At 34.5% G+C, this 27384-nt stretch overlaps 4 protein-coding genes across 12 annotated transcripts; 3 read left to right on the top strand and 1 right to left on the bottom strand.

Annotated features, from left to right (window-relative positions):
• The first annotated feature begins 118 nt into the window (after nt 1-118).
• On the top strand, nt 119-2942 carry LOC114162254 (amino acid permease 8-like). Of its 2 annotated transcripts, XM_028046083.2 has the most exons (8): nt 119-336; nt 429-542; nt 756-989; nt 1081-1174; nt 1286-1503; nt 1771-1910; nt 1989-2216; nt 2357-2942. In XM_028046083.2, the coding sequence occupies exons 2-8, from the start codon at nt 470-472 to the stop codon at nt 2777-2779; spliced, it is 1410 nt and encodes a 469-aa protein (XP_027901884.1). In that variant the 5' UTR covers nt 119-336; nt 429-469; the 3' UTR covers nt 2780-2942. The 2 variants fall into 2 exon arrangements, with proteins under 2 accessions (XP_027901884.1, XP_085522396.1); XM_085666270.1 differs by lacking the exon at nt 119-336 and having other exon boundaries at nt 756-1019; nt 1116-1174.
• A 4983-nt stretch (nt 2943-7925) lies between these two features.
• LOC114196319 (amino acid permease 8-like) lies at nt 7926-12260 on the top strand. The gene is made up of 7 exons (XM_028086925.2): nt 7926-8172; nt 10087-10320; nt 10417-10510; nt 10598-10815; nt 11077-11216; nt 11337-11564; nt 11669-12260. The coding sequence occupies exons 1-7, from the start codon at nt 8106-8108 to the stop codon at nt 12089-12091; spliced, it is 1404 nt and encodes a 467-aa protein (XP_027942726.1). The 5' UTR covers nt 7926-8105; the 3' UTR covers nt 12092-12260.
• A 4195-nt stretch (nt 12261-16455) lies between these two features.
• On the top strand, nt 16456-19929 carry LOC114162559 (uncharacterized). Its single transcript, XM_028046486.2, has 2 exons — nt 16456-19295; nt 19384-19929. Exons 1-2 carry the CDS (start codon nt 16664-16666, stop codon nt 19806-19808), a joined length of 3057 nt encoding a protein of 1018 aa, XP_027902287.1. The 5' UTR covers nt 16456-16663; the 3' UTR covers nt 19809-19929.
• Nucleotides 19930-20268: 339 nt separating this feature from the next.
• Nucleotides 20269-26094, bottom strand: NPAP (nuclear poly(a) polymerase). Of its 8 annotated transcripts, none has more exons than XR_003599249.2 (14): nt 25780-26093; nt 25594-25671; nt 25194-25301; nt 24902-24964; nt 24654-24815; nt 23915-24028; nt 23751-23813; nt 23316-23645; nt 23077-23241; nt 22079-22792; nt 21786-21992; nt 21589-21685; nt 20974-21018; nt 20269-20885 (listed from the first exon to the last, which is right to left on the bottom strand). XR_003599249.2 is itself a non-coding variant. In XM_028046487.2 (13 exons), exons 1-12 carry the CDS (start codon nt 25915-25917, stop codon nt 20974-20976), a joined length of 2187 nt encoding a protein of 728 aa, XP_027902288.1. In that variant the 5' UTR covers nt 25918-26093; the 3' UTR covers nt 20269-20885. The 8 variants fall into 8 exon arrangements, 3 of the variants coding, with proteins under 3 accessions (XP_027902288.1, XP_027902289.1, XP_027902290.1); XR_003599250.2 differs by having other exon boundaries at nt 20974-21014; XR_003599248.2 differs by having other exon boundaries at nt 20974-21685.
• Between the last annotated feature and the right edge of the window lie 1290 nt (nt 26095-27384).

Here is a 27384-nt window from a genome sequence, read left to right as displayed (position 1 = left end):
TTATCTTTATAAAGACAATAAATACTTCAATCAGTGTAAAATCATTTTGGTACATGAACTTGAGGTCGAATTTAGCCAAAAATAAATAAATAAATAAATCATATCAGAACAAGAAAACAGACAAGACATGTACGATTTTTCCGTGTCGCATTCTAGTTACAGATTTCACTTATTACTATACAAAAAAATAATGAATAAGAAAAGAATAAGAATGAGGGTGCAGTGAAGCGCGTTTTTAAGCAGTACAAGTTGTTAACATAAGAGAAAACGAGTAACAGAGAAACACTCTATTTTAGTGCAGAGAGTTAACCGAGCATTCTGATTTGAAGTAAACAGGTATGTATATATAAACTGAGAACATTTTTTGGATTGAATTGTATTTTTTTAACTTTCATGCTTGATGTTTGGGTGCTGTGTTTTTAAATCAGATTCCTTTGTAAGATTGTGAGTTGCAAGGAAGGAACTTTTGATGGAAGTTGAAGCTGGTAAGAGTGTTAGTAGGAGTGCAGAAGTGGATGATGATGGCAAAACCAAAAGAACTGGTTAGTATATCTGGCTACCTAATATATGTTTCTGAAGCGATTCTGCATTTGAAAGAACTTCTCCTTTTGAAAAGCAAAAATTGTAAAACAAAGATTTAGGAGAAGAACAACTCTGTTTTCTGTTTTCATAGGTGTTTCAGATGTTGGATTATATTCTAGTATAGTTTCATTTTCACCATCTTCAACTCTTCTAAGATTTGGTGTTACTTGCAGGTAACGTGTTCACCACAACGACGCACATAATAACGGTGGTGGTAGGAGCAGGAGTGCTGGCTCTGGCATGGGCTATGGCTCAATTAGGATGGATACCCGGCACAATCACCATGATCATATTTGCATGCATTTCCATTTACACTTACAATCTGATTGCTGATTGTTACAGATATCCTGACCCAATCAATGGGAAGAGAAACTACACTTACATGCAGGCCGTTCATGCATATCTTGGTATCATATAAGTACTGTATACTCATCTATGTAAGTAAACTCAACACTCTTTCAGAATGTTCTGATTTTCGTGTCTCAACTTGGGAATTAGGTGGAACAATGCACGTGTTTTGTGGATTGATTCAGTATGGGAAGCTTGCTGGGATTACTGTTGGCTACACTATAACTTCGTCTACTAGTTTAGTGTAAGAACGTTATCACATCGATAAGCTAATTTTTCTGTGTTGCTCATTGTGTATAGAGTTGTAATCACGGTCTAATGAGATGAGGGACTCTGAATTCCTCTGATTTGGCAGGGCTATAAAGAAGGCTATTTGCTTTCACAAAAGAGGTCACCAAGCCTATTGCAAGTTTTCTAATAATCCCTATATGATTGGTTTTGGGATGTTGCAAATTTTGTTGTCTCAAATCCCAAATTTCCACAAGCTAACATATATTTCAACCGTTGCTGCAATTACCTCTTTTGGTTATGCATTCATTGGAAGTGGCCTTTCTCTGGCAGTCGTCGTCTCAGGTATGATTTTTACCGATCCAAAAACTTTCCAATACAATATTTGCACCAATTTCTGTTACTGGGTTTCCACTACGTTCTGTTGAAAATTATATATCAACTATAGATAAGATAATTTCATAATATATATAAATATATATAAATCTTACCAAGTTGGATTTACAAGGTTAAACTAAGTTTAAATTCCATTTTTTAACATAATATAAGAGTCGTGAGATATAACACAAACCTCACCTGCAACATCTAAACGAAGTATGTTTGTGTGAACAGGTAAAGGAGAACCGACCCGTATATTTGGAAGCAAAGTAGGGCCAGGACTATCAGAAGCAGATAAAATTTGGAGGGTTTTCAGTGCTTTGGGAAACATTGCACTTGCTTGCTCGTATGCAACTGTTGTGTATGATATAATGGTAAAAATGAATTTTTGTATACTGTTAAACAAATAGATTCGACTGGTATAATCATTTGATTATCTGTGCATTATATAGGACACTTTGAAGTCACATCCACCCGAATGCAAACAGATGAAAAAGTCCAATGTGTTAGGAATCACAATAATGACACTACTTTTTCTGCTATGTGGTGGCCTTGGCTATGCTGCTTTTGGGGATCACACTCCTGGAAACATCCTCACTGGCTTTGGATTTTACGAGCCATTCTGGTTGGTGGCTCTTGGCAATGTGTTCATTGTAACCCACATGGTGGGAGCATATCAGGTTCCATTTCTCTTCCTGTGACATTTCTTGAGTATGAAAGGTACAACAATAGTTAACCTAAATCATACAACGAACTAAACATAAATGTTCTCAACTTTTATATTTTAAACCATGATGTCTGATATTACGTAATGGAACAGGTGCTTGCTCAACCACTGTTTCGTATAATTGAGATGGGTGCTAACATGGTGTGGCCACGTTCAGATTTCATAAACAAGGAATACCCAACAAAAATAGGCCCCTTAACATTCAGTGTCAACCTTTTTAGGCTAATTTGGAGGACAATATACGTGGCAGTGGCCACAACTATTGCCATGGCCATGCCATTTTTCAATGAATTTCTAGCTCTTCTTGGAGCAATTGGGTTTTGGCCTCTCATCGTGTTTTTCCCCATACAGATGCACATTGCACAGAAACAGATCAAAAGATTATCATTGAAATGGTGTGTGCTCCAGCTATTGAGCTTTGTGTGCTTCCTTGTTTCAGTAGTTGCTGCAGTTGGTTCCATTCGTGGAATTAGCAAGAACATAAGAAAATACAAACTTTTCATGTATAAACAATAGGTTATATTGAGCATTATTACCACCTGCGTCATGTACGTTTGAGATACGTGAATGAATATACATGAAGAGAAAATGGTGTGAAACCAGTTATTATTGGGCTGCAAATTATGCAGATGTAACATTATTAAATTGATCAATATTATAAGAAGTTATATTAGATTTACTTCCTTAGCAGTAATTCATTGTATCTGGTTTAATGGATTGAAGAAATTGTAGATTGTTATAGTTTGATAACCATTGATTAAAATAGAAACTGCATAACTAATTGCTATTATGAAACTAAATCTAACTAACAATTGTTCCGACCAATATCTACCGTTTTGGTATCAGCTTGGAAGGCAAATTGGAAGAATGCGAGAATCAAAACAAGGCGTCACGAAAGAATTGAAAATGAAATATTGCTAATGCAAAAACAACTGCTGATAATAGGATTGAAAACTTTTCCTACTTTTCCTAGTGATTACAGCAAAAAGCCAACATTGTAATCAAGATTAGGCTGAATCCAATAAATCTTAAGCTTTCCTTATGAATGATTAGTATATATATATATAAATGATTAGTATATATATATATATATATATATATATATATATATATATATATATATATATATATATATATATATATTTATATAGAGGTTCCACGGGAAGGTACCAAACTAATGAGACTTGAGTCCAACCACATAAAGCATTGACACCACTCTCAACCCCAAACCTAAACCTTAAGACAATGAGTTTATGGGTCTTTATTTTTATACAGTATTCTACTTTCTCATTTGGATTCCTAACAATCTTTCGCTCAAAAGTGAGTCATTTCAACCACATTGGTATATTTCTCCTTTAATGGGGCACTCCCAAGACTACCCATTCTCGTAATATTGACATATTCCAAAAGTGTATAGTTTTTCCTTTCACTCTTAATAGTTTCAACACTCACAGATTAATGATTGTCGATATCAAAGCACGTACATCGAAAGAATCTGTGGTTCATAATAAATTCCCCAGCAACACTATGTTTCAACGTCTTCCAAAGTAACAACAGTGTTTTTTTTTTTCATAGTATTTTGGAATTGGAAGTGATAGTGAGTGAGATAGCATTATAAATTAGATGAATGGAAGAGAGCTAATAAAACAAATGGATTTGTTTGTGTTGTTTTTAATCAATTTTCTATTCAAAATATAAAAAATCAATGAAAATTCTTAAAAAACAAATATACTTTTGCATTTAAATAACTTCCATATAACATAGCTCCACAACCGTATATAATGTGGTTTTTTTTTTCTAATAAGTAAATTTTTTTAGTTGTATTAAAAAGTGATAACGAAATATTAATTGGATTACTTTCATTCAGTGGCCGAGCTTCATAGTTAAATAAATAGGAGGATTGGCCCTCCAATTATTTTTTACATAAACAAAAATTAGTATGCAAATAAAAATATTTTTTCAATTTTATTTTTATATATTTGACCCTTCAAATTTATATACACTTATAAAAAAAATTTGGCACTCCTAATATATTTTCTCAAGATTTGCCATTGGTTTCATTTGGATTTTGAAAAGTTTTTAAAAAACCTAAATCAAACCAATAGTCAAATGTGTCAGTTATTGTTAACAATAATGGTAATGTGAATCTAAATTAAAGAAATTTTTTACTATTTAATTTATGTATTTAATAGTATTATTAATAATAGAGATACTGTGTACTATTATTTATTGTTATTATTATTAAAAAATCTTTAAATTATTTATTTGTTGCAATTTTTAAATATTGAATTATTTATCGGTTCATTGAATTAAATATATGCTTTAAAGGTCAGCATTTACGAAATATTGATCCAAGAATATAAAAAACTCAAATGAATAAGTGAAATTTAGACTTTAAATTTAAGAAAGGTTTCTATCTATTTAAAGTAATATCTGGCCTTCAATATTTACCACAAAAAAAGGTTATTGTCCTTTCAATATTTAAAAGGCCACTTAACGTTTCATTAATAAGCTAAACCAAATTATCTCTAAAACTTTTGTCGTTTACACTGTTAAATTCTTTCAAATTTATCTTCAACATTAATTAGTCCGAAGACTTCACCTGTGAGTGAGGATAACAAGTGTTAGTGCTTCTCTAATCATTTTTATGCCATTTGTAATTTATATAAAAATATATTCATGGCGTTGACCTTTTTTCCTTTTTGACGTGGACAAGTAAAAACCTAAGTTGAAGCACTAAAATACCTGTAGCTAATAATGGTGGGAAATTATTTAGAACTTTTTATGTATTTTGATTTAAGTTAAATTTCAGAAAGTACATATTTTCACTTTTTTTATTCTAATAAATGTGTTATATTCAAGATACTTATAATTAAATAATAATATTTGTGATTTTGAACAACTTGAGCATAAAGCATTTGACTTTTCCTCAGAATGTAAATCAAATTATAAGTTCGATATTTGAAGGATTTTGAAATATTATGATTTTGAATATCTTCCCTACGAATTAAGATATTCCTAATGCAGAGAAACTAATTTGGAACAAAGTAAAAGAAAAAAACATAGGAAAATGTACTAATTAATTGAGACTTCACATAGTGACATTTATAATAAAAATTAATAAATTGCAATGAATTTCATTAAAAAATAATTGATATTATTTGTAATAATTGTCTTATTAAAAAGTAAATTTTTGATTTTGACTATGAAAATAATTTGTGGACAAAAAATAAGTTCAGATTTTCTACAAATTTTTCTTGTATTGTCTTCTACTAAGTATTAAAAATACATTGTGTTAATATTTTAAATATTTTTTTAATATATTTTAAAATGTCAAAATTAGTGGTAATTCATGCATTATGGAGGCACATTAGAAAAACAGTACAAAAAAATTCAATAGAAAATTCAAATTCACAAAAAATTTATTACTAAATCAATGATTATATCTATATAGTCAAAATGCAACTCTTTATATGTAAAAACATAATTTCACCGTTATGATTTATCTGTCACTTGATTCATCTGATTTCAAATTTAGAACACTTTATTGTCATTTGTAAATGGTTAAATATATATATATATATATATATATATATATATATATATATATATATATATATATTTAACTGTGTAAACATGTCTAGTAATCTAATAATAATGTGATTAAATGCTTAGAGTTTTTATCTTTTAATCTCTCATCTCAAATTTTGTATTCATCTAACAGTTAATTAACTATTTATTCTTTATCAAACTTGATGGCCTCCTCACTTTAAACTTTTATACATTTTTCAAAGTCTTTAGACTCAAACATTGATCATTTTCATATCTAAATATCAAGACCTTTTGAATAATCATAATTAGTCAATCACTAAATCATGCTTCCAACACTACGGAAAAAAATCCGAGTTAACCCAAAAAATAACACTATCAAAATCATCATTAACCACTACAAGTAATTTTTGTTGGAAACAAACAATTGGTCATTTACTTTCGTTGAATACATGATAATAAACAAAAGTAAGAACATATATTTCACTTTTTTCATTAATAAAAAGGTAATTTCACTGTACCATACCTTTCTCCTTCTTTTTGACCAAGATCAAGGTTTTCAGCTGTACCCAAAAAAATAGAACAAAGTTTTTAACACTAAAACCTTGGATCATTCTTCTCTCTACACCAAATTTTCTCCCTTTAGTTCGTGCTTTGTTCGCTTTGTTTTATTCGAATCTCTCTCCCACTCACGCAGTTTCACAGACATTTCATAGTCACCGTTAAAGTTGCATTTTTTTAGTTCTATAATTAATTAAAAAGTCTAACACTACTTTTTTGTGTCAAATAATCATTTTTTTTTATAAATGATCTTTCCCGTATAACATTTTTTAACACAAAATGTTAGAAATAAATGTGAGTCTAAACTTCAAATTTTATATAGAAATAATAAGTTAAATATTTTATAAGAAAAAAAAACTCATCTAAAAAATAAATATATCAAGATTTTAGATTAACAATAAGGGTTAAATATGTTTTTGGTCCATCAAGTTTAAGTGAAATTTGGAATTAGTCCATCTTCAAAAATTTTGACCAATTTAGTCTTTCACTTCTGACCATGCATAAATTTAGTCATTTTAATTAAATTTTGTTAAGTTTATTTAACGTTTCAAGCGCATCTCATGATCGTTTGACACGTTTTCGTTTCAATGTTAACTCAAATATTAAATAAACTTAACAAAATTTGATAAGAATGACTACATTCACATATTTTTAAAAATGAATGACTAAATTGGTATAAAGTTTCGAAAATGGATTAATTCCAAAATTTATTGAAATTTGAAAGATAAAAAACATATTTAATCCTAAGATATAATATCGTATTTTACATAATTGAATCAAGTCACGTATATATAATTTTTCCGGAGAGAATTCTTCCACGTGAACAAACTCATATAAAAAAACCTTAATTAAAAGAATTCAGTGAGATGATACATTCAATTGTGACGACTAAGGTAGCATCTGGTCCATTCCGCACGCGCATATGCTTTTTGTTCTTCTACAAAATAATGTTCCCCTGTTCGTGCACTATAAGTGGTGAACCAATTTTCGGTAATGGAAAATTCCGTGCGTTAATTTAGTCACATAAATCGAACTCGTTGAAGGAAAGATCAAAAGGTTAAAATTTTAATTATGTTACAAAATTTTCTTTTATTTGAAAGTGTCTAATTATAGCCCAATGACTTAAATTCTTGGAGGTATGGGAACTAACTAATTATCTAAAACCTTGAAGTAATTAAAACCTTTAAGTAATAAATATAGATCTTCTTTTAGATAGACTCTGTCATTTTTAGTTAATGTAAGATTTAATGTAAGATTTGACGTAAGATTCAAGGATGTGTTGTTTCTTTCTCGAATTTGTTGGATCTATAATTGTATCAAGTATCTGATTTGCATATCAATTATGATCGGATCTAATAAGATCGAAAGAACTTGATTATTTCTATATTTGTATTTATAAGACTCTAATTATAAGATGATAAAATTTAGTTGTCAAAAAATAATAAAAAAAGAAATGATTTTAGTTATGAAATGTGTAACGTTGAAAAAGGGTGAATTAAAAAATAGGAAGAGAGCATAAAGATAGGAAGAAGAGTGCAGTTATTGGAGTTTGGGATTAAGACAATGATATAGGTTAACGGAAGCACCAATGTCGCATGCAAAGCCATTTGTTTCTGCTATCACACAGCTTATATAAACTCACTTCCTCTTCTCAACAACTTCATCAATCATCACTCTTCTCTCTTCTCTTTTCTCTTCACTCATACTTTCTCACTTTCTTCACTGCGCAACCATGGATGTTGAAGCTCCCGCCAGAGACCCCTCCAGATTCGATGATGATGGAAGAGTCAAAAGAACCGGTTCGTATATGTCTTCTGCTTTTGCTTCTCTCTCTTTTCTTCTTCATCATTTTCATCATTTTGTTCATTCAATCTGTTGCACTGAACGCATCTTCGTGTTCTTCATGGATGGATGCCATCTGAAACAGATGTTCCTATAATACGACAAAAACGTCAATTAAAAACCGTGTGTTTCACGTTTGGATCGATCTGAGGCCGCGTTTTTATCATTAATTACAACTTGTTTCTGTCATAAATATAGAAAACTACTTTCATGGACGTTTGTGAAGGGTGATTTCAGTGTCAGAAGATTTTCATTTATGTATATACTTGGATCGGTACACGCTATTTGAGATATTCCTTTAACCCGTGTTCATGCATGAGTGGGTGAGATTCTTAAAATTCATGATAATCTTGTCATGTAAGGGAATGTCACTTTTTGTGGTACTGATGATTCTGACAGTGAACATGTATAGACTGTTAACTGAGCAGAGAAAAAATGAGAGTGATGTGTAGTGTAATGGAATTCTCGGATCTAATCGAATCTTAATTCACACACTTTTTTTTTTCATTTATTTGATCTTAATTTTCTTTTCAGTTAGCCTCTCCTATCTCTCTGCTAAATCCCTGATTATTTGAATCTATCAAATTTTTGTTACCAAGTTTTCTCCTTCTTATAAGGACTCGGTATTCCTTCCGCATATTTCTCATCTCTTCTGTTGCTTCATCATTTCCCTATTTTCATGTATATATCCTTCTCAGAACAATTCTGTTTGCGTTCATCATCACTACGAGATTGATTAAAAAACAGGAACCAAAATTATTTAATTCATGATCGGAATATTGAAATTTTGGGCTGTGTTCTGCACTCAACCAACCTTCTTTTTGTTTTGACATGTAATGTAACACAAGTCTATGCTGATATTCACGAGAAACGAATTCACCTAGAAAAGACAAATAAAACATAATAGGAGTTGAATTGAATTTTACTTCTAGGAAACTGGTTGAACAAATAGAGTGTTATTTTATTTGGCTAGCTGGTCCAATCCAACGAGGCAACCAATCAAGTTTCTTACCAACCACGTGCAAAGTTTCATCCTTTATAGTTCAGACATCACATAGTGTGGAGATAAAGATGCTGATGCACTTTCAGCAAAAGCCAGAAAATCTTCTGGCCATTTTTTAACCCACCCTGTACAATCAAGACGTGTATTCTTCTGTGTTGCCCAAGTCATTCACTCCTTTTCCAGAAGGAAATGGACAAGTCCCACAATGTTCACGGGATATTTATACTGTATCTTTCTTATCCTGCATAAATTTTTCACGCGTCCCTTTTCCCCTTTTGAAATTGATGTTTTTTAGAATATTCATTCTGGAGTGAAAAGAACAGTAGTTTAGGTAATAACTTTCTTAATGAACAGTCTTCTAAGTCATGTATAAACAGTATGAAGTTGTGTTTCAGTTATTCTGTGTTTATTATATTCATTTGCTGACCGACCAACTTGTTTGAACGTTTTTAACTTATTACCGTGTTTGGATTGTCCAGTGAAACATTTTAGTCAAACAAACATTAAGCTGATTAAGTTATGTTTATATTTTGAGATGGAATAAGTTGACGTTTATAATAAACGATTTTTTTTTAGACACGTGAACTGAATCTCAAAATGGAGTCACGTGTTCGATTTTACCAAAAGTCGGAAAATTCGTCACCGAGTGTTACGTTCATCCAATTCAAAAAAGTTCGAGTGGTCGAAAGTGATTTTATCTATTGGGTGTTTCTTCCAATGTTCAAGCATAGGGAGTGTCCCTTAAAGTATTGATTTTTTAAAAGAAAATACATTCTTCAAGTAATATAAACGATACTGTTTCATTGTTTCACCTGACCAGAATAAGCTGAAAAAAAAAACTTACGTGGGTTGACATGGTTGGTTGCAGGGAACGTGTTCACTGCTACGACGCACATAGTGACGGTGGTGATCGGAGCAGGAGTGCTGGCTCTGGCATGGGCCATGGCCCAACTTGGATGGATTGCTGGGATATCTGTTATGATTGCATTTGCATGCATTTCCATGTGCACTTACTATTTCATAGCTGATTGCTACAGATTTCCTGACCCAGTCACTGGCAAGAGAAACTACACTTACATGCAAGCCGTCAATTCATACCTAGGTATCATAATCTACTTCCTTAATAACTCATGTGCACAAATTCTTTACTTGCCTATTACATGTTTGATGATTTTCATGTTGCCATTTGATGAATTAGGCGGAAAAATGCACGTGTTTTGTGGAGCGGTTCTGTATGCGAAGCTCGCTGGGGTTACAGTGGGCTACGCTATAACTAGTTCTATAAGCATGGTGTATGTTTTTGTTTTGTTTTATCACATTCTTCAACTACTTATTTCTATTAGTGCACATAATGATAGTGCTATGGTTGTGGCATGCAGGGCAATAAAGAAAGCCATTTGCTTTCACAAACATGGCCATGATGCTTATTGCAAGTTTTCAAATAATCCCTATATGGTTGGCTTCGGGGTCCTGCAAGTTTTATTGTCTCAAACCCCAAATTTCCATAAGTTAACGTGGCTTTCAACCATGGCTGCCGCTACCTCTTTTGGTTATGCTTTCATTGGAAGCGGGCTTTCTCTGGCAGTGGTGATTCAAGGTATTATAACATTCACCTATATTTTTCCAGAAGATTTTTGCTATATTAGTTTCAAGATTTTAGTTTTTATACCATATATTTCCAAAGAATGCCACTAGCTTATTAGACGTTTGCAACAATTTCTTTCTTGGAGATTTCCCCTGTATACAAGAGTGTTTTTTGCAACGATCCTCTGTATGATGCCACTAACATTCTTTCATAGTTTATCAGTATAGCAGTGTCCTAACAACTTACTATGGAAACATTTGGGGTTGTGAACAGGTAAAGGACAACCAACAAGTTTATTTGGAAAAAAAATAGGACCAGACCTAACGCAAGAAGAAAAAGTTTGGAAGGTTTTCAGTGCTTTGGGAAACATTGCACTTGCATCCTCTTTTGCTACAGTTATTTATGATATAATGGTAAGTGAGCAAGAAGACATTATAGAAGTAAGCTAATTATACTACGAAAATACTATATAGAAAGAAGCGATTTCATTAAATTTGATTACATGTGGATTTACATGCATGCATATTTTTTAGGACACATTGAAGTCATCTCCACCAGAAAACGTACAGATGAAAAGGGCCAATATATTAGGAATCTCAGCAATGACAATACTTTTCATCTCATGTGGTGGACTTGGGTATGCTGCTTTTGGAAATAACACACCTGGGAACATCCTCACTGGCTTTGGATTTTATGAGCCCTACTGGCTGGTCGCCCTTGGCAATGTTTTCATTGTACTCCATATGGTGGGAGCATATCAGGTTCGACCCTTTTATTTATTTATTTATCAAGTTTTCAATCTTTCTCTCTCTCTGTATGTGTAATATCTATTCTGCAGTGTGAGATATAACATTATGTGACACAGGTAATGGCTCAACCACTGTTTCGTGTAATTGAGATGGGAGCTAACATAGCGTGGCCTCATTCAGATTTCATTAACAAGGGCCACCCAATCAAAATGGGGTTCTTATCATGTGAAGTAAACTTTTTTAGGCTTATTTGGAGGACAGCATATGTGGTAATAGCCACAGTTCTTGCCATGGCCATGCCATTTTTCAATGAGTTTCTTGGCTTGCTTGGAGCAATTGGGTTCTGGCCTCTCATTGTTTTCTTCCCTATACAAATGCACATTGCGCAGAGACAGATCAAAACACAATCATTGAAGTGGTATGCTCTTCAGCTATTGAGCTTGATATGCTTCCTGGTTACAGCTGCTGCTGCAATTGCATCCATTCGTGGAATTAGCAAGAACATAAAAAAATACAAACTTTTTAAATATAAACAATAGAGACTTGCATTTGAGATGTGTGAAGATAGCTAGAGGTAGACAGAAAGAGAAAATTTATCTGAATAATGTGAAAATTATTTGTAAGCTGCATTAGTTCGACTTACTCTTCATGAGCAGCATTATTCCAATTATTAAAAAAACTCTCTTGGTTACATTAAATCTTTATTTAGTTATCTCTTCTGATTCATATTTTATCTACATTTGTTAATTCTTTATGTTGAGATGATAAGTGTGAAGGCTAATTGTCGAACTTCACAATTATCTAAGTCTGATCAATGTCGTGAAACACTAATGTCAGAAACCATTTTAGTATAAATGTAAAATTGTGGTTACCATTTATGAAAAAAACTAATCACATTTTCATTTAATTACACAATCTAATTTTAAAATTGGCAAAGTTATTGTATAAAATACTTATATGATTTTATACACTATCAGTGTATTTTTAATAACTTTATAATTGTGAGAAGTGTTACTTTCATTGTTTTGGTTATAAATTTATTTATTTTTTCATAGAACAAGACAAAAAATGTCAACATATTTTTTTGCTACACCACTACTATTAAAGTAATTATAGAATAGTTGGTGAAACATCTTATGAAGTGGTTTCTTTTTTCTAAAAAGCAAACTTCTTATAAATTGTTTTTTTATAAGGAATTATCTCATAAATTTGATAATCAATGTATTTAATGTCTTTAATCAAAATTCATGGTTTTAGCTTGTGAGGTTCCACTTTTAATTTGTAAATAAATCATAGATGAAGAAAAATATGAGAACTGCTATCACATCTTGAGACTACTGCAATGAAATTGAACAAATTTGGTTTTTCTGTTTCCCTTGGCTTCATAGTTCACACATGCTACAGATGACAGCTCATTTTTAGTTGAATGTGTGTACTATATAATCTTACAGTTGCAGAAAATAATAAAACATAAGTTTAAATCATGTACGACATACCAAACTCTAATAATTTTCAAATACGTCCATTGTCTATGATTGTACTAACATTGCAAAGCATGTTCCAGAGTGTGGTATGGGTCAGTTTCACTGAAATCTTTTCAAAAGATTGTTCTTGCTTCTAGAATCAGCCAATAAATTGTCTGCTCTGCTCCAAGTATTTTCCAGATTTTATCCACTGCTGAAATTGCTTGTAATCGTGTGCATATTACTATCATATTTTGTGATGTCTAATGTTTAGATGACTCTTCGAAAATCTGATTTTTTATTAAAAAATAGTATTCAATTGAGGTGATTTTATTTATTTTGATTTTAAAAACAATGATTGAAGCATCTTTCGAGAGAGATTTCCTAGGGATTACATCAACGTGATTGAGGTTTGTGGTGTTGTTTTTATTACATAAATAATCTGAGTTCAAAATTCATGTACCAATTTCTAATCCAAAATCTTAAAACAAGTTTATATAGATATTTCTTTTTTAATAATATTTAACTTTTTTTCATTTTTATCCCATATAAGATATATATTCACATTAAGATTCTCAACAAAGATAATAAATTTACGATTTTTTTATGTATATTATTTATCTATTGTTAATGTGAAACTATCAATTCCAAGTTTGAATGCTTAAGACTGTCATATCATTAATCTGAAGTAAATTACTCATATATGAAAGAGACGAGAAGGTACATGAGCACGCAGACATTAAAAGAAGAACACGAGTAATGTTATTAATATACAATCTAAGACAGTGAAAACCTATCTCAGAACAAAACTTAAAATCAATTTTATTCAATAAGTAAACATGTGTTAACAAAGATCACGTTTGATACGAAGAAAAATCGATTATGATGTTTACGGTGAAACCAAACACATTAGTCAAATTTTAGGTACATTTTCATGAACGTATATATGCTCGGCAAGAACGGTGGAAAATGGAGTTAAGTTAAGTTGCAAGAGGAGTAGGAGAAGTGACTCAACAAGTGCAATATAAGTTAACTGGGGCTTTCTTTTGCTTTAGCTACTTTCGGAAATAAGTTATTCTCCATTAAACATTAAAAGAACTTGCGTGTGCTTATGTGCATTGCTCTTGAAGAAAACATATCTACTTGTGTTAATTCCTGGGTTTATTTTCTTTCTCTATGTGAAGCACTTGTTCTGGTCTGTTACAAGTTGCAACTAAACAAATAAAGCAATTTAGCATCTTCTAAGAACTAAGACACAAATAATGAAGTGGGGTTTGGTTGATGGTTGGTAATATCAAACCAAATTGTCAAAATATAATAGTTGTGAGGTTGGTATGGTAAGATCAGATCAAATTGTTAGAAGAGTCTTTTACTAAGAGAAGTAAATTTAAAATGCAAACCCTCATTGACTTTTACTACTCTTATGACTGAAAATAAACTTATAATAGTACTTCCCACTTCTTATTTGTTTTCTTTAGGCTACATTAGATATCACAAGATGGAATGTTCAAATGTAAACTCAAGGAATATAAATCACACGTCGAGTTAAAATAAAAAAGCTGAATTAAGAAAGAAAACTCATACATTTACTGTCTTAAGATTTTAAGTTAGAAGTGACGTCAATATTTTGAGTTAGGTTCATATCTCGTTATTATTATCTCTCAATAATGAATCCATCCATTTGAAAGACTCATCAGAGTTATAACAGTTAAAATTGAGCTGGCTTTTGAAAGTTTGACCAAAAGAACACTATAGTTAACCCCTGCTAAGAAAAACGAACTACACTTAGAATATGTTCTAATGAAATGGGAACTTTCCTAACCACTTCTTGACATTTCCATTGTCACTAATTCAATTAGTTTCATGGTTGCCTCGTGAGAATTGACCACACGGGACGAGTCATGAGAAGATTTTGGTGCGAAAAGGAAGTCACAAATTTGAGTTTGATCCGAAATTTTTCATGATAAACAAGCTAATTATGCAGTCTTCTATTTGCGGAAATTCTTCTAAGTGGTTCCATTCCTAGCTGATCAAATTCAAGTTGGGGGAATCAGATCACAGACACATGATGTGGTATTAATTTCCTTATCTTTTTTCCTCCATATTCCAAACTGAAAATATGAATTCTTCACGTAAGAAGATCATGAACCAATAATGCTAACAGGTTACATTTGGGCAAAATCAAATAGTGCGTAAGTTAAATTATTGAATTAATATGCAAAACCAGTAGCAGATGTGCCAAACAAACGAAAGATGACAAAACAGATAACGTGTGGAAAAAAAAAAGATAAAATGCTCTTCGAATGTGAAAGTTGTTCCTACCTTTAGCGCATGTTTCATTGGCACTGACTGTGTTAGCAAAGACAAATAACATATTCTGTTTCGCAGGCAAAGTTAATGATTCTACAATGTGTGTACTACACTACAAGACTCTAATGAAAGTACTTGAAAGAGCTCATATGGTGGTGTAGTGTATGTTATGTTATCTACATTTTGGTCAAATTCTGCTGTGTGTAAAAGGCTTTTGAAGGGTGCAATACAAAATACAAGAATTTCAGTGGCGTGTTAGGATGAAAAGGAGGTTAAATAATAGTCATGAGTTATTTCCCATAAACATTGTGCAATCTTATTTTGGAAGTGATCATAGTAATTGGAAAGGAATTAATTCAACCCAAATGTATGTTGCAGCTGTGGAGAATGGTTTTCTAAAAGTGCTGGACAAAGGGTGATGCACAAAGAAGCAAGTGGCATTGTGAATCTTTTTGGTGAAATGGAAGCATTTGGATGTGCTTTTGGAATCTAGTTAGGAATTGAGGCTTTTGGGTTTGTTGATCTCACAAAGGTTATCTAAATTTCCTTATGTATGCAAGTGTTTTAACTTAGATTCCTTTGTTTCTGTGTGTCTTCTTGTACCAACTGTTTCTATACTCCATACAAGAATAAAAAGGGGTGTCTGACTTAATTTTTAATTTATAAGATGCTAAATTCTCTTGTACTTACGTATGTTGTCGTATCTTGAATACATATTATTGGAAAGAAAAATGGTGGTTTGTGGTACAAAGTATATGAAGGTAGCGTGCTTCAGTCTAGTAACATAAAGATATTCACTTCAGCACTGTTGACTAGCTTTCTCTTTTCTTTCATCCATGCTTTTGTGGCCCAATTCCCCTTTAGAGGCTCAAGAAACCAATGAAACAATTTAAACCTAATCAATTTCCCAGAGAATAAATGTTGATGGTAGAAAATGGAACCAAAACAAGAAAAAAAAAAGAGAAAAGAAAAAAAATGATGACATGTCCTTTCAATTGTGTAGTTTTAACTAACCAAAGATATCCACTGAAAAAAATCCAACAAATGCCACACAATATCTTAATCAGTCGTGTTTGAACGAAACTCTAACCTAGCCAAACATCACTTTCATCTTGCTTCCATCATTTTCAGCATCGCCCGTGTAATTAAAGTTCATTGCTAGTGCTTATATTATTTTTCCCGTGATTATTTTCAATATATAATAAACTCAATTCACACATTACACAACACATCAAACACATAAGAGAGTGAAGAGAGACAGAACAAAACCTGAAGCTCCTCATGTTCGAATTTTGATGGTCGCATTTTCCCGGCAAAATCCCTAACTGAAACTGCGAAATGTCCAAAGTGCCCCTCTTCATTTTCTTTCGTTTGTTTCTGACATTCAGCGTCGCTGTACCCTCTCGGGTAATTTCAGAAACTGAACAAACAATCCTACTCACTCTCAAACGTGAACTGGGAGACCCACCGTCGCTCCGATCATGGAAACCGTCGCCGTCTGCGCCGTGCGACTGGACGGAGATTGGCTGCAGCGGCAGCGGCGGTGCCGTCACGAAGCTAGTCCTCGCCAGCAAAGGCATCACCACCACCAAGAGCCTCCCTTCCACAATATGCAACCTCAAACACCTACTCGAGCTTAACCTCTTCAACAACTCCATTGCCGGCGAGTTTCCGACAACCTTGTACGAATGCTCCAACCTCCGGTACCTCAACCTGTCGCAGAACTACCTCTCCGGAGCGATCCCCGCCGACGTGGACCGCCTCAAAAACCTTACTTTTCTCGACCTCACAGCCAACTCCTTCTCCGGAGAGATCCCGGCGGCGATCGGGAACCTGCGGGAACTGCAAACGCTGCATCTTTCCGCAAACAACTTCGAGGGAACTGTCCCCAAGGAAATCGGAAACTTGTCGAACCTCGAATTCTTAGGTTTGGCTTATAATCTCAAACTCGCGCCGTGGGAGTTCCCGTTGGAGTTTAGGAAATTAAGAAAATTGAAGTCTTTGTATATGCCGCAGTGTAACTTGATCGGAGAGATTCCAGAATATTTCGGGGATATTTTCACGAACCTCGAACGGTTGGATTTGGGGAAGAACAAGTTATCGGGGAGCATTCCGAGGAATTTGTTCTCGCTGAGGAAGTTGGGGTTCTTGTACCTGTTCAGTAACAGATTGTCGGGTGTGATTCCTAGTGCTACGATGCAGTGTTTGGAATTAATCGACCTTGATTTCGCGAAGAATAATTTGACGGGTTCCATACCCCCAGAGTTTGGAAAGTTAAAGAACTTGAGTACCTTGCACTTGTATGAGAATCACTTGTTCGGTGAGATTCCCGTAAGTTTAAGCCAAATTCCTAGTCTTATCTATTTCAGGGTTTTCAGCAATAACTTGAGTGGAACACTGCCTCCAGAACTAGGCTTGCATTCAAAGCTCACAGTGTTTGAGGTTTCTGAGAACCAACTCAGCGGTGGGTTGCCGGAACATTTATGTGCAGGTGGTGCCCTTATTGGTGTGGTTGCATTCTCCAACAATTTTAGTGGGATTTTGCCTGAGTGGATTGGGAATTGTCCTTCTCTCGCCACGGTTCAGCTTTATAATAACAAGTTTTCGGGTGAGATTCCTTTGGGTTTGTGGACTATGAATAACCTTTCATCGTTGATTTTGAGCAACAACTCCTTTTCTGGGCCTCTTCCGAGTCAAGTGTTTTGGAATATGACGAGGATTGAGATCGCCAACAACAACTTCTCAGGGGGGATATCCGTTGGGATTACTTCAGCCAAAAATCTTATGTTTCTTGATGCCAGAAACAACATGCTTTCGGGTGAAATTCCAAGGGAATTGACTCAACTTTCTCAGCTTACTGCTCTCATGCTGGATGGTAACCAACTTTCGGGTGCGCTTCCATCTGAGATTATTTCATGGCAATCACTGAACATTTTGACACTATCACGAAACAAACTTTCTGGTGAGATTCCCACAGCTATTACTGCTCTTCCCCGCCTGGCTTACCTGGACTTGTGTCAAAATTCCATATCAGGTGAAATACCTCCTCAGTTTGATAGGTTGCGGTTTGTTTTCCTCAACTTGTCCTCCAACCAGCTATCTGGGAAAATCCCTGATGAGTTCAACAACCTCGCATTTGAAAACAGTTTCTTGAACAATCCTCTTCTATGCGCTTACAATCCAAACGTCCACCTTGACAACTGCTTCGCCAAAACCGTGTCAGCGGCGCCACAGTCGAGCAATTCGTCTTCGAAATCACTGGCCCTGGTTCTGGCCGCCACCGCCGTTGTGCTAGTGGCAATAGCTTCCTTGGTATTCTATACGTTGAAAACGCAATGGGGCAAAAAGCACTGCGGGCAAAAGAATAAGGTTGCGACGTGGAGGCTGACTTCATTCCAGAGGGTTGATCTCACGGAAATAAACTTCCTCTCGAGTTTGACGGACAATAACCTGATAGGAAGTGGAGGGTTTGGGAAAGTTTACCGAATTGCTTCAAATCGTCCAGGTGAGTATGTTGCGGTGAAGCAGATCTGGAATCGCGAGGATGTGGATGACAAGTTGGAGAAAGAGTTCCAGGCTGAGGTTGAGATCCTGGGCAACATTCGGCACTCGAATATAGTGAAGCTTTTGTGCTGCTATGCAAGTGAGAACTCCAAACTTCTTGTTTATGAATACATGGAAAATCAGAGCCTGGACAAATGGCTTCATGCAGAGGAAAAAAAATCGCCTCCTGGGTTGAGTTGGCCAACGAGGTTGAATATTGCCATTGGGGCTGCACAAGGTCTGTGTTACATGCACCATGAATGCTCACCACCCGTCATCCACCGAGATGTCAAATCTAGCAATATACTGTTGGACTCGGAGTTCAGAGCTAAAATAGCAGATTTTGGGCTCGCCAAGATGTTGGCAAAGCCCGGTGAACTAAACACCATGTCTGCTCTAGCAGGCTCTTTTGGCTACATTCCACCAGGTAAATGATGCTAAATTGCCATCTACACAAGTTTTTATATTGATACTGAAGTAAGCTGATCTGATAATGTGTTTCACTTGCATTGCAGAATATGCTTATTCAACTAAGATTAACGAGAAAGTTGATGTTTATAGCTTTGGTGTTGTGCTCTTAGAGCTTGTTACGGGAAGGAAGCCTAATATAAGCGGCGAGCGTGAATGCAGCTTAGTCGAATGGGCGTGGGAGCATTTTAATGAAGCCAAGAGCCTTACTGATGCATTCGATGAGGATATCAAAGAACCACGTTATGCGGAAGAGATGGCTAATGTCTTCAAATTGGGCCTCCTTTGCACAGCCTCCTTGCCCTCAACTAGACCTTCCACGAAGGAGATTTTGCAAGTGCTTCGGTGTTGTCATTCAGGTTCTACACGTAGAAGAATGGGAAATGAGTTTGATATCGCTCCTCTACTTGGTGACACAAGGTACGTTTGCAGTTACAAGGAGAGTAATGCTGCAACCAATAACTCATCTTGAGCTACATTTCTAGTTGTAAGCAAAAATTAAGAAAGCTGTTTGTACGGCATGTAAAGATAGTATTATGCACGAATGTAAATTACTACCGCTTTCTCATAAAAGAGTATTATTTTGAAAAGAATAGTATACTACCACGTATGTTTTTTTTCATACCAATAATAACTACAACGTATGAGATGAATGAGAGACAGAGGTAGACGAGATAACAAACAAAATGAAGAGTTCCAAAAATACAGTGACCTAGTGTTTCGCTGCGATGGAAATGCAAAGTTTAGATATGATTAACGTGTAAGCACCACAATTCGTTAACTAGGTTTTACCCGTAACAGGTTTACATACGATTGTCTCAACTCAAGTGATCAGCGCGAAATTCAGAATAATCCTGCTTCATTGGGCTTTTCACTCGAGGCAAAATGAATATCAAGCAAATTAAGTAGCACAAACATAAATGAAAGCCATGTAAGAACACTAATGAAAGAAACTATTTTCACAAGATAAAGTGTTCACTAAATTGAAAGAGCAACGAAACCCAATAAACAGAAGGAACCTCCCACCGAAACTTCCGAAGAAAGGATAAACAAGGAAGACTACCCCATTCTGCCGCCAATATATTTGTTTTACCACATTCTCTTCTAAATTAACCCTAGCCGAAGTAGCCATTTTTTACATTTACATAATGTATCGATCACATCTACGTCACAAGCAAAATACAAGATTCCCACTCCTTTAAAATCTAAGTAGATATGTTAAGGTTTATGAGACAATTCAGAGCTCTGAAGATGAGATGAGCGCATGTTTTCACACAACAGGACGAGACCACAATTTAAGCGTGTCTCCGTCATGCTGTTCATCTATGTACACAAACGATCATCGCAATGCCATATACCCCAAAACCAATCTCTTTCACTGCCATCATTTGTTGTATTTTTTTTCTCACTGTTCTATTACAGCCTTAGTCCCGCTCACAGGATCTCAGCACAGCAACAGCCACCAATAATGCACCGGGTAGCAGAGTGACAGCAATTTCAGCCCTTAACCCTCCCAAAACATCATGTGATTCAGTCCAAACTCGTCCACCTACAAAACCAAAAGCAAAGAGCATTGTAAAGACAATCTTAAAAGAGTTGAAAAACATGTTTTTCAAAAGTTTCGCAGAGATTCTGACCTAGCCCATCTTCAATTTTACAACACTTCTGAGTCTGAAATCTGGCTATACACAATATAGAAAATAGAAAGAATAATAACAATTAGGGAAAAATATATTAAACAAAATAATTTAAAATGAAACAATAGGAAGGTCTGGTCTCTGAGTCTCTCTATACACAAAACAAGTTAGGTTCTTAAGCACAGTTACTGGAAACATAGCACGTATAGTGGTGCAGGACCTGCGACCACACATTCACCAGTCAGAAAACTAAGAAATTAAATTACCATGGAAATTGACAGTCAAATTATCTTGAAAGAAACAAGAAAATATACGACATTAAAACACTTGCTCATAGAATAAGACCCAAAAAGAGGGGAAGAGAAAAGGGGGAGGACATACTCTAAATTTGGCTATAAATATGCAAACAAAGCTTAAAATCAAACAAAAGACAATAAAATCAGACCAAAAAACAAAACAAGATTAGATTCCTTATTCTGAAAACTCATGAAATATAAACTTTTGGTAACTTCCATGAAGGCAGAAAGCGAAGGATGAGGTGAACTGAATAGTATCATTGTAAGATCAGATAGGCCTCTATTACCGAGAAAACAAATAGGTTAGAAAATTCAAAACCTTATATTCTTGAGCCCTGATATTTTGAAATACTCTATTTCCAAGAAAACACCCACTCTCTTCAGAACTGATCTGGATCAGCCACACAAACATCACCCTGCACAGATCCCTGACTCACTATCTCCCAGACTTCCAGTTTTTTCACTGCCATCCACAATAGTTCCTAATCCAAAAAGTCCTCAAACGAAATAACTCACCTCGCAACTGAGGTTCTGGGAGCTGGCATTTGGTACATAATCTGAGCATTCATCCCTTGTGATGAAATTACATGCTTTGTCTAGTTGCTGATCCATATCGACAACACCCGCTTTACAGTTTGAAAAATGGTTAGTAGATTCACTTTCTTCACTTTCCAGGCAATCTAAAGTCAGATCCTGAGCTTTGTCCCCATCGACAACTCCATTCTGAAACGCATCACCAACGTCTAATTAAGGAAGTTCACATGAACCAAACAACTTCCAAAGGTTCCACCACTGATTCAGCAGCTTACCTCATTAGGAACTTCTACACTCCTCGTTTTCAACATATCATGTGTGGTGTCAACAAAGCCTGGTTCACTAATCTGCATGTCAGCTACCACAGAGCTTAGTCCACTTCCTGGGAGCACATCAGATGACTTAATTTCACAATTGCTGTTAGCATACTTGGTTGTTGAACCAGCTACCCAAACCCCTTCCATACTATCAATACTCATTTGAGCTGAACCACCTGATTTACTAGTACAACTTTCAGGAGAAACACATTCTAACCTCTGTGGGCTAATGGATGCCCGTTTATCTGGTTTGTCTGGCTTCTTTTCCACCATTTCAGGGTAACTTTTCCTCTTGGTGCATCTTTCAGATGGCCCAGATCCAGAGTAGCACTTTGTGGCATCATCACCTGTTTTTTCAGTTGGATGGCTTATGTGTCTTGGCATTCTAGTGCGTTTGTAACCATCAGGAAAAACAAATGCAGGAAGTTGCTTTCGACGAACATGAGAAACAAAAATTTCCATTCCAGGCTTCCAGTAGATATACATATTTATTTCTTGTCTGAATTCATCAACGGTTCCACGTATATCAAATTGCTGCCCCTCTTGACCTCTTACTCCCTCTTTCCTTTGCAAGCCCATGAAAAATGCAGAATGTGCACATGGTTTGGATGTGTCTATATACTCATGTGGGTAAGGATGGCACTGCAGCATTCCATTTGTATCTCGCTCTATCTACTCAAAAAATTGAAAACCATATTGTCAATGTTTAACACATGGAAAGGAAAGAATATACATAAATTTTCAACAATTAAATATTTTCAATGAATAAAAAAATAGAATTGGATTAATCCCAGGTTCAAGAAAGCTTGTACGGACCAAACCATGACAAACCTATACTTCAGAGAAAAGAATTTACAAATTGTTCAGAGATTAAATTTTTTTCAACGAAGAACAGAATTCAATTAAACCCAATACAGGGAAGTCTTGCATTGTACTAAACTATGACAAGACTGTACCTTAAGGGTAAGCAGCCTCAATCGAGATTCTACCCAGCCCTTCCATGCTAGTAAATCATCAGTGTCCGATGCAACTATGTCCACTTGTAAATAGTTTTTGTATGCCTCAAAAAAGACATAAGGCTGAAAAAGTGCGCTCCACTGGGCTTTATTGAGGTCAATTTCCTAACAGTAGAAGTATCAATCAAATAAAGACAGTCACAAATTAAATACGCCAAGAAATAATAGACTTATCTTACATCACAAATCTTATTGCCATAGCGGAACTGTTCCATCATGACACGAAGAGTGCTTGCTGAGACATTGTAACTTGAATTCATGCAAGGGTATGCAGGAGTAATTATTGGCATAGTGTGAAATCTATCTCGGGGATTTCTACGAGGATCCCATATAGGGAATCCCAGTTCATTCTCTTCTATAGAGCATAGCATTACAGGGTTTGGCCACCGCCACTGTGTATAGACCCTGAAGAACCGGGAAACCAACATACTAGGTATTGCATTAGGGTAAAGTTGGCATATTCGAGCAACTAAAATAGCCCAATTTACACCACCAAGGAATCCAGTAACCTAAGTACACCAAAAAACAGTATTCAAAATCATTATAAAAGATAATATCATTGGTGTAGAAATAAAAAATAAAATAAAACCAAAGAATGTAGGTGCGGCTCTTACATTTGAATAAACACCACGCCTTTTAGCCCAAAACTTCAAGCATCTCAGTGTAGTTCGAAAGTGCTATCATTATCAAGGGTTAATGGACTATCAAATTAATAACATGAACAACCATTAAATATAATATATCTCATTTAATCAAACAAAAGAACGTATATATTAACCTCAATATTTGGAACAAGTTTAAGAATTTGATCTGCCACACGGCAGCCATTAAGACTTCGAACAGTTGGTTCATCAACATCATACAGCACTGAACCATGAGAGATATCTAGGTCCTGTAGATAAGTATGTTAGAAAACCTTATCAAAAGGCAAGTTTAAATAAACTAGATTCTAAGGTGGAAGACTGAGAAAGTACAATGGAAAGAAACATGTTTTTTGTGTTTTCTTTCCTTCCTATTTGCTTTCCACACAAAATGGATACATGGTGACAGGTTATAAATACAATACCATTTGCCAACCTAAATGAATATAATGTATCAAAGTCAATAAACCACATAAATAAATTTAGATCAACAATAAAAAATTGCATTCAGCAAAACTAATTTAATATCTTCATACTAATTTAATGTCTTCCTCTCAAATCAAATAACAAAAACATCTACCCCTAAAGAATTGCTATAGTGCTCCATGGAACATCGGTAAAAAGACAAAGATCCTACCTCCAAAACCAAACATGATAAAAACACAAAAAGAAAGATAAATAACAAAGAGATAACAGTACTTATATACGACACGTGATTGGTTTAAATTGTAAAAGATTTATGAAGGACAGTGTGCTTAAGTGAGGGAAGTCTTTAGATTCTCAACCTACGAGAATGCAGTTTTAATAAAATTGTCCCCCACGAAAGTGTGCACTCAGAAGATACAAAGACCCTGATGAATAAATAACCAAACTTACTTCTGGCACAACCAAAAGTGATATACTTGCATACAGCAAATCTATAGATATTCCCTGGAATTTGAATTTCATTACTGGAACATGTGCATCAGGAACCGGTTGTAGTTCAGAAACTTCTTCCATTTCAGCCAGAATGTTATGCAAAATGATGAAGAAATCTTCCTGCAAAAGAGATAAATTGGCTAAAATATAACCAATGTCAGGGATTTTACTAAATTGAGGAGAAATAATCAGCAGAAGTGTGTCACCTCTCGGTTCACATAAGAAGGACCAATGCACAGAGTGTCAATGTCAACTCCAGGTCCATGAACCTGAAAATTATTGAAATATTAATATTGTTACAAACAAAAGGCTTAGATAATTGAAACTTCAATAACAATAAATGCATTTCTGCTAATAAAATTATTTCTCCTTCAAATCTTTTCTACTTGAAGATTTAATTTCCTTCTTCAACTGACAACTCGAGAATTGCTAATTTTCACTAATGTAAAAACCCCCACAATCCAAACAAGCATGAAAATTTTCCAATGGCATACGCACCCCTAGTCGGTAAGAACCAAAAGTGAAAATGACTGCGTTTGCATCCTCCACCATCTGATCTGTGTAGCCACGTTGGCGCGTCAACTGCTTCACCCAGGTTTTCACAATCTACATTGCAAGCTAAGTTGGTCATTACAAAAATCAAATCCAAAAGGACAGTGAAAAACCTCAATCACAACAAGAAAGGGCACCATGCGAAAGCCCTGATGAACCCTAGACAAGCATAAAGGTTCCAATTCAAATCATGTTCCTCACCATGAAACAAGTTCCACAACAATACTCCTATAAAACTTAGAGGAACATCGTTCACACAAATTGAACAGGTGAATAAACAGAACACCACCGCAGTAATCAACACGCTCAAATAACAACAAAAAGCGAGATCGAAGAGACAGTTAACCTGATCGAGGCGGTGAAGAACCTCCTTCCTCGCGGCGGACTCATCATTGCTCTCGTAGAGCCCCGAATCGAGCAAGAACTGATGCAAAAGAAAACAAATTTGAGGTTTAGGTTTCACACGTAAGCAATAATGCGAAGGCGCGGAGCCCTAAACAATCAGAGATAAGACGAATCACAAAGTTATTACCTTCTCCAATTCGTTGTTACGGTTGAGATCAGCGTCGGTGGGACCCGCGAGAGAGAGAGGCTTGGTGAAACCGTACTTGTTGGCTGGTTCCTGTTGAGGCGGCGTGGAGGCACCGCTTGGACTATCGGAAACCGCCATTTGGAAGAGCGAAACGCACTACGTAGCTCCTTCACAGAGTATCGCTCAAATCGCTGGCATCTGATTGTTCCAGTTCAGAGATGCCCCTGATTCGAACGAGGAATAGGACGGTTTCGGATTTGGGGTTTGGGTTGGGTGGGTTAAGGGAGCGTTTGGTGTTGATGCGCAATCGCGAATGGAACTTTAAAAACTGATTTTTATTACGCGGACCGGACTTGTGTTGTGTTAACGTCGTTGTATCCACTCGGAACGTTCCACCTGTATTTCTTTTTTTTTTTCTTTTTGTTTTAAATTCTACTCTCGCCTCAAATGCCAAATAAAGTTTGAGATTTTTATTTTTGCTGCGAGAGAGACAATAATTCTGTCTTCTTCAAGACTAGAACTTTCAGTTTTGTATCTCTTATCCATTGTGTTGCTTTCTAGATCGTTTCTTTTCTTGCATATTTGTCCTCAAAAACATCTTTTACACCACTCAAAAACTTTAGAAGCTAAATACTGTATATTACAAATATATGCGTATATTGATATAAATAAATCAAGTAATTATAAATTTATCATAAAATAACTTATGTAATTAAGTAAAGTAAAACATATTATATTATATATTATCCTTAATTATGTTATATTATATATTATCCTTAACTATGTTTTAAATCTAGACAAATTTTGAAATTTTTCAGTTGAGTTTATAATAAATTTTGGTGGTCAATTAATAAATTTAATTTTTTCAATTAAATTGTTGTTATTAATTTTTTCTCTTAACTTTGTGATGTGATTATTAGGGGTTCACGTGTTATTATCTTATCATCTCATTTTACTTCGTTGTCGTCACATGTTATTTTTTATAATTTTAATATTTTAAAATTTTATAATTTACGATTTATAGTTCATAATTTATAATTTATAATTTTATGTTAGTATTTTAATTCAAATTTGTAGAATTATAAAATTATAATTTTGTATATTTTTAATTTTTATTTAAATAATAAAATCATAATTTTATAATTATATGATTTTAAATTGAAATAATAAAATTATAATTTACGAAGATTTTTTAGACCTATTAAAGCTATGATTGGTATAATTATTGATATTTGGGTTAAATATGTTTTTAGTCCCTCAAGTTTAAGTGAATTTTGGAATTAGTCCCTCTTCTAAACTTTATACTAATTTTTAGTCCTTCATTTTTAGAAATGCGTGAATTTAGTCTTTCTTACCAAATTTTGTTAAGCTTATTTGACATTTTAAACGTATTTTATGATTATATTTTAGTTAACATTGAAGCGAAAATGTGTCAAACAGTGTAAACAATTCAAATACTATTATGAAATGCGCTGAAAAAGTCAGATAAACTTAATAAAATTTGGGTTAAAATGATTAAATTCATGTATTTTTAAAGATGAATGACTAAATTGGTCAAAAGTTTTGACGGGGGACTAATTCCAAATTTCACTGAAACTTGAATGA

This window comes from Vigna unguiculata, chromosome 9 (genome assembly GCF_037176805.1).
Source record: "Vigna unguiculata cultivar grain cowpea cultivar isolate G323 ecotype 2 chromosome 9, ASM3717680v1, whole genome shotgun sequence".
Classification (NCBI taxonomy): domain Eukaryota; kingdom Viridiplantae; phylum Streptophyta; class Magnoliopsida; order Fabales; family Fabaceae; genus Vigna; species Vigna unguiculata.
Note: the sequence above shows the minus strand (reverse complement) of the source record. Positions and strands in the feature narration are given on the sequence as shown.

Excerpts from the sequence above, each read along its gene's own strand:
- NPAP (XM_028046487.2), bottom strand. The coding sequence starts at position 25,917 with ATGGCGGTTTCCGATAGTCCAAGCGGTGCCTCCACGCCGCCTCAACAG. Across the intron at positions 25,672-25,779 it reads GTAACAACGAATTGGAGAAG|TTCTTGCTCGATTCGGGGCT; the intron begins GTAATAACTTTG and ends CTTTTGCATCAG. Across the intron at positions 21,993-22,078 it reads GTGTAGAAGTTCCTAATGAG|AATGGAGTTGTCGATGGGGA; the intron begins GTAAGCTGCTGA and ends GATGCGTTTCAG.
- LOC114162559 (XM_028046486.2), top strand. The coding sequence starts at position 16,664 with ATGTCCAAAGTGCCCCTCTTCATTTTCTTTCGTTTGTTTCTGACATTC. Across the intron at positions 19,296-19,383 it reads TTTTGGCTACATTCCACCAG|AATATGCTTATTCAACTAAG; the intron begins GTAAATGATGCT and ends CTTGCATTGCAG.
- LOC114196319 (XM_028086925.2), top strand. The coding sequence starts at position 8,106 with ATGGATGTTGAAGCTCCCGCCAGAGACCCCTCCAGATTCGATGATGAT. Across the intron at positions 10,511-10,597 it reads ACTAGTTCTATAAGCATGGT|GGCAATAAAGAAAGCCATTT; the intron begins GTATGTTTTTGT and ends TGTGGCATGCAG. Across the intron at positions 11,217-11,336 it reads CAGTTATTTATGATATAATG|GACACATTGAAGTCATCTCC; the intron begins GTAAGTGAGCAA and ends CATATTTTTTAG.
- LOC114162254 (XM_028046083.2), top strand. The coding sequence starts at position 470 with ATGGAAGTTGAAGCTGGTAAGAGTGTTAGTAGGAGTGCAGAAGTGGAT. Across the intron at positions 1,175-1,285 it reads ACTTCGTCTACTAGTTTAGT|GGCTATAAAGAAGGCTATTT; the intron begins GTAAGAACGTTA and ends CTGATTTGGCAG. Across the intron at positions 2,217-2,356 it reads ACATGGTGGGAGCATATCAG|GTGCTTGCTCAACCACTGTT; the intron begins GTTCCATTTCTC and ends GTAATGGAACAG.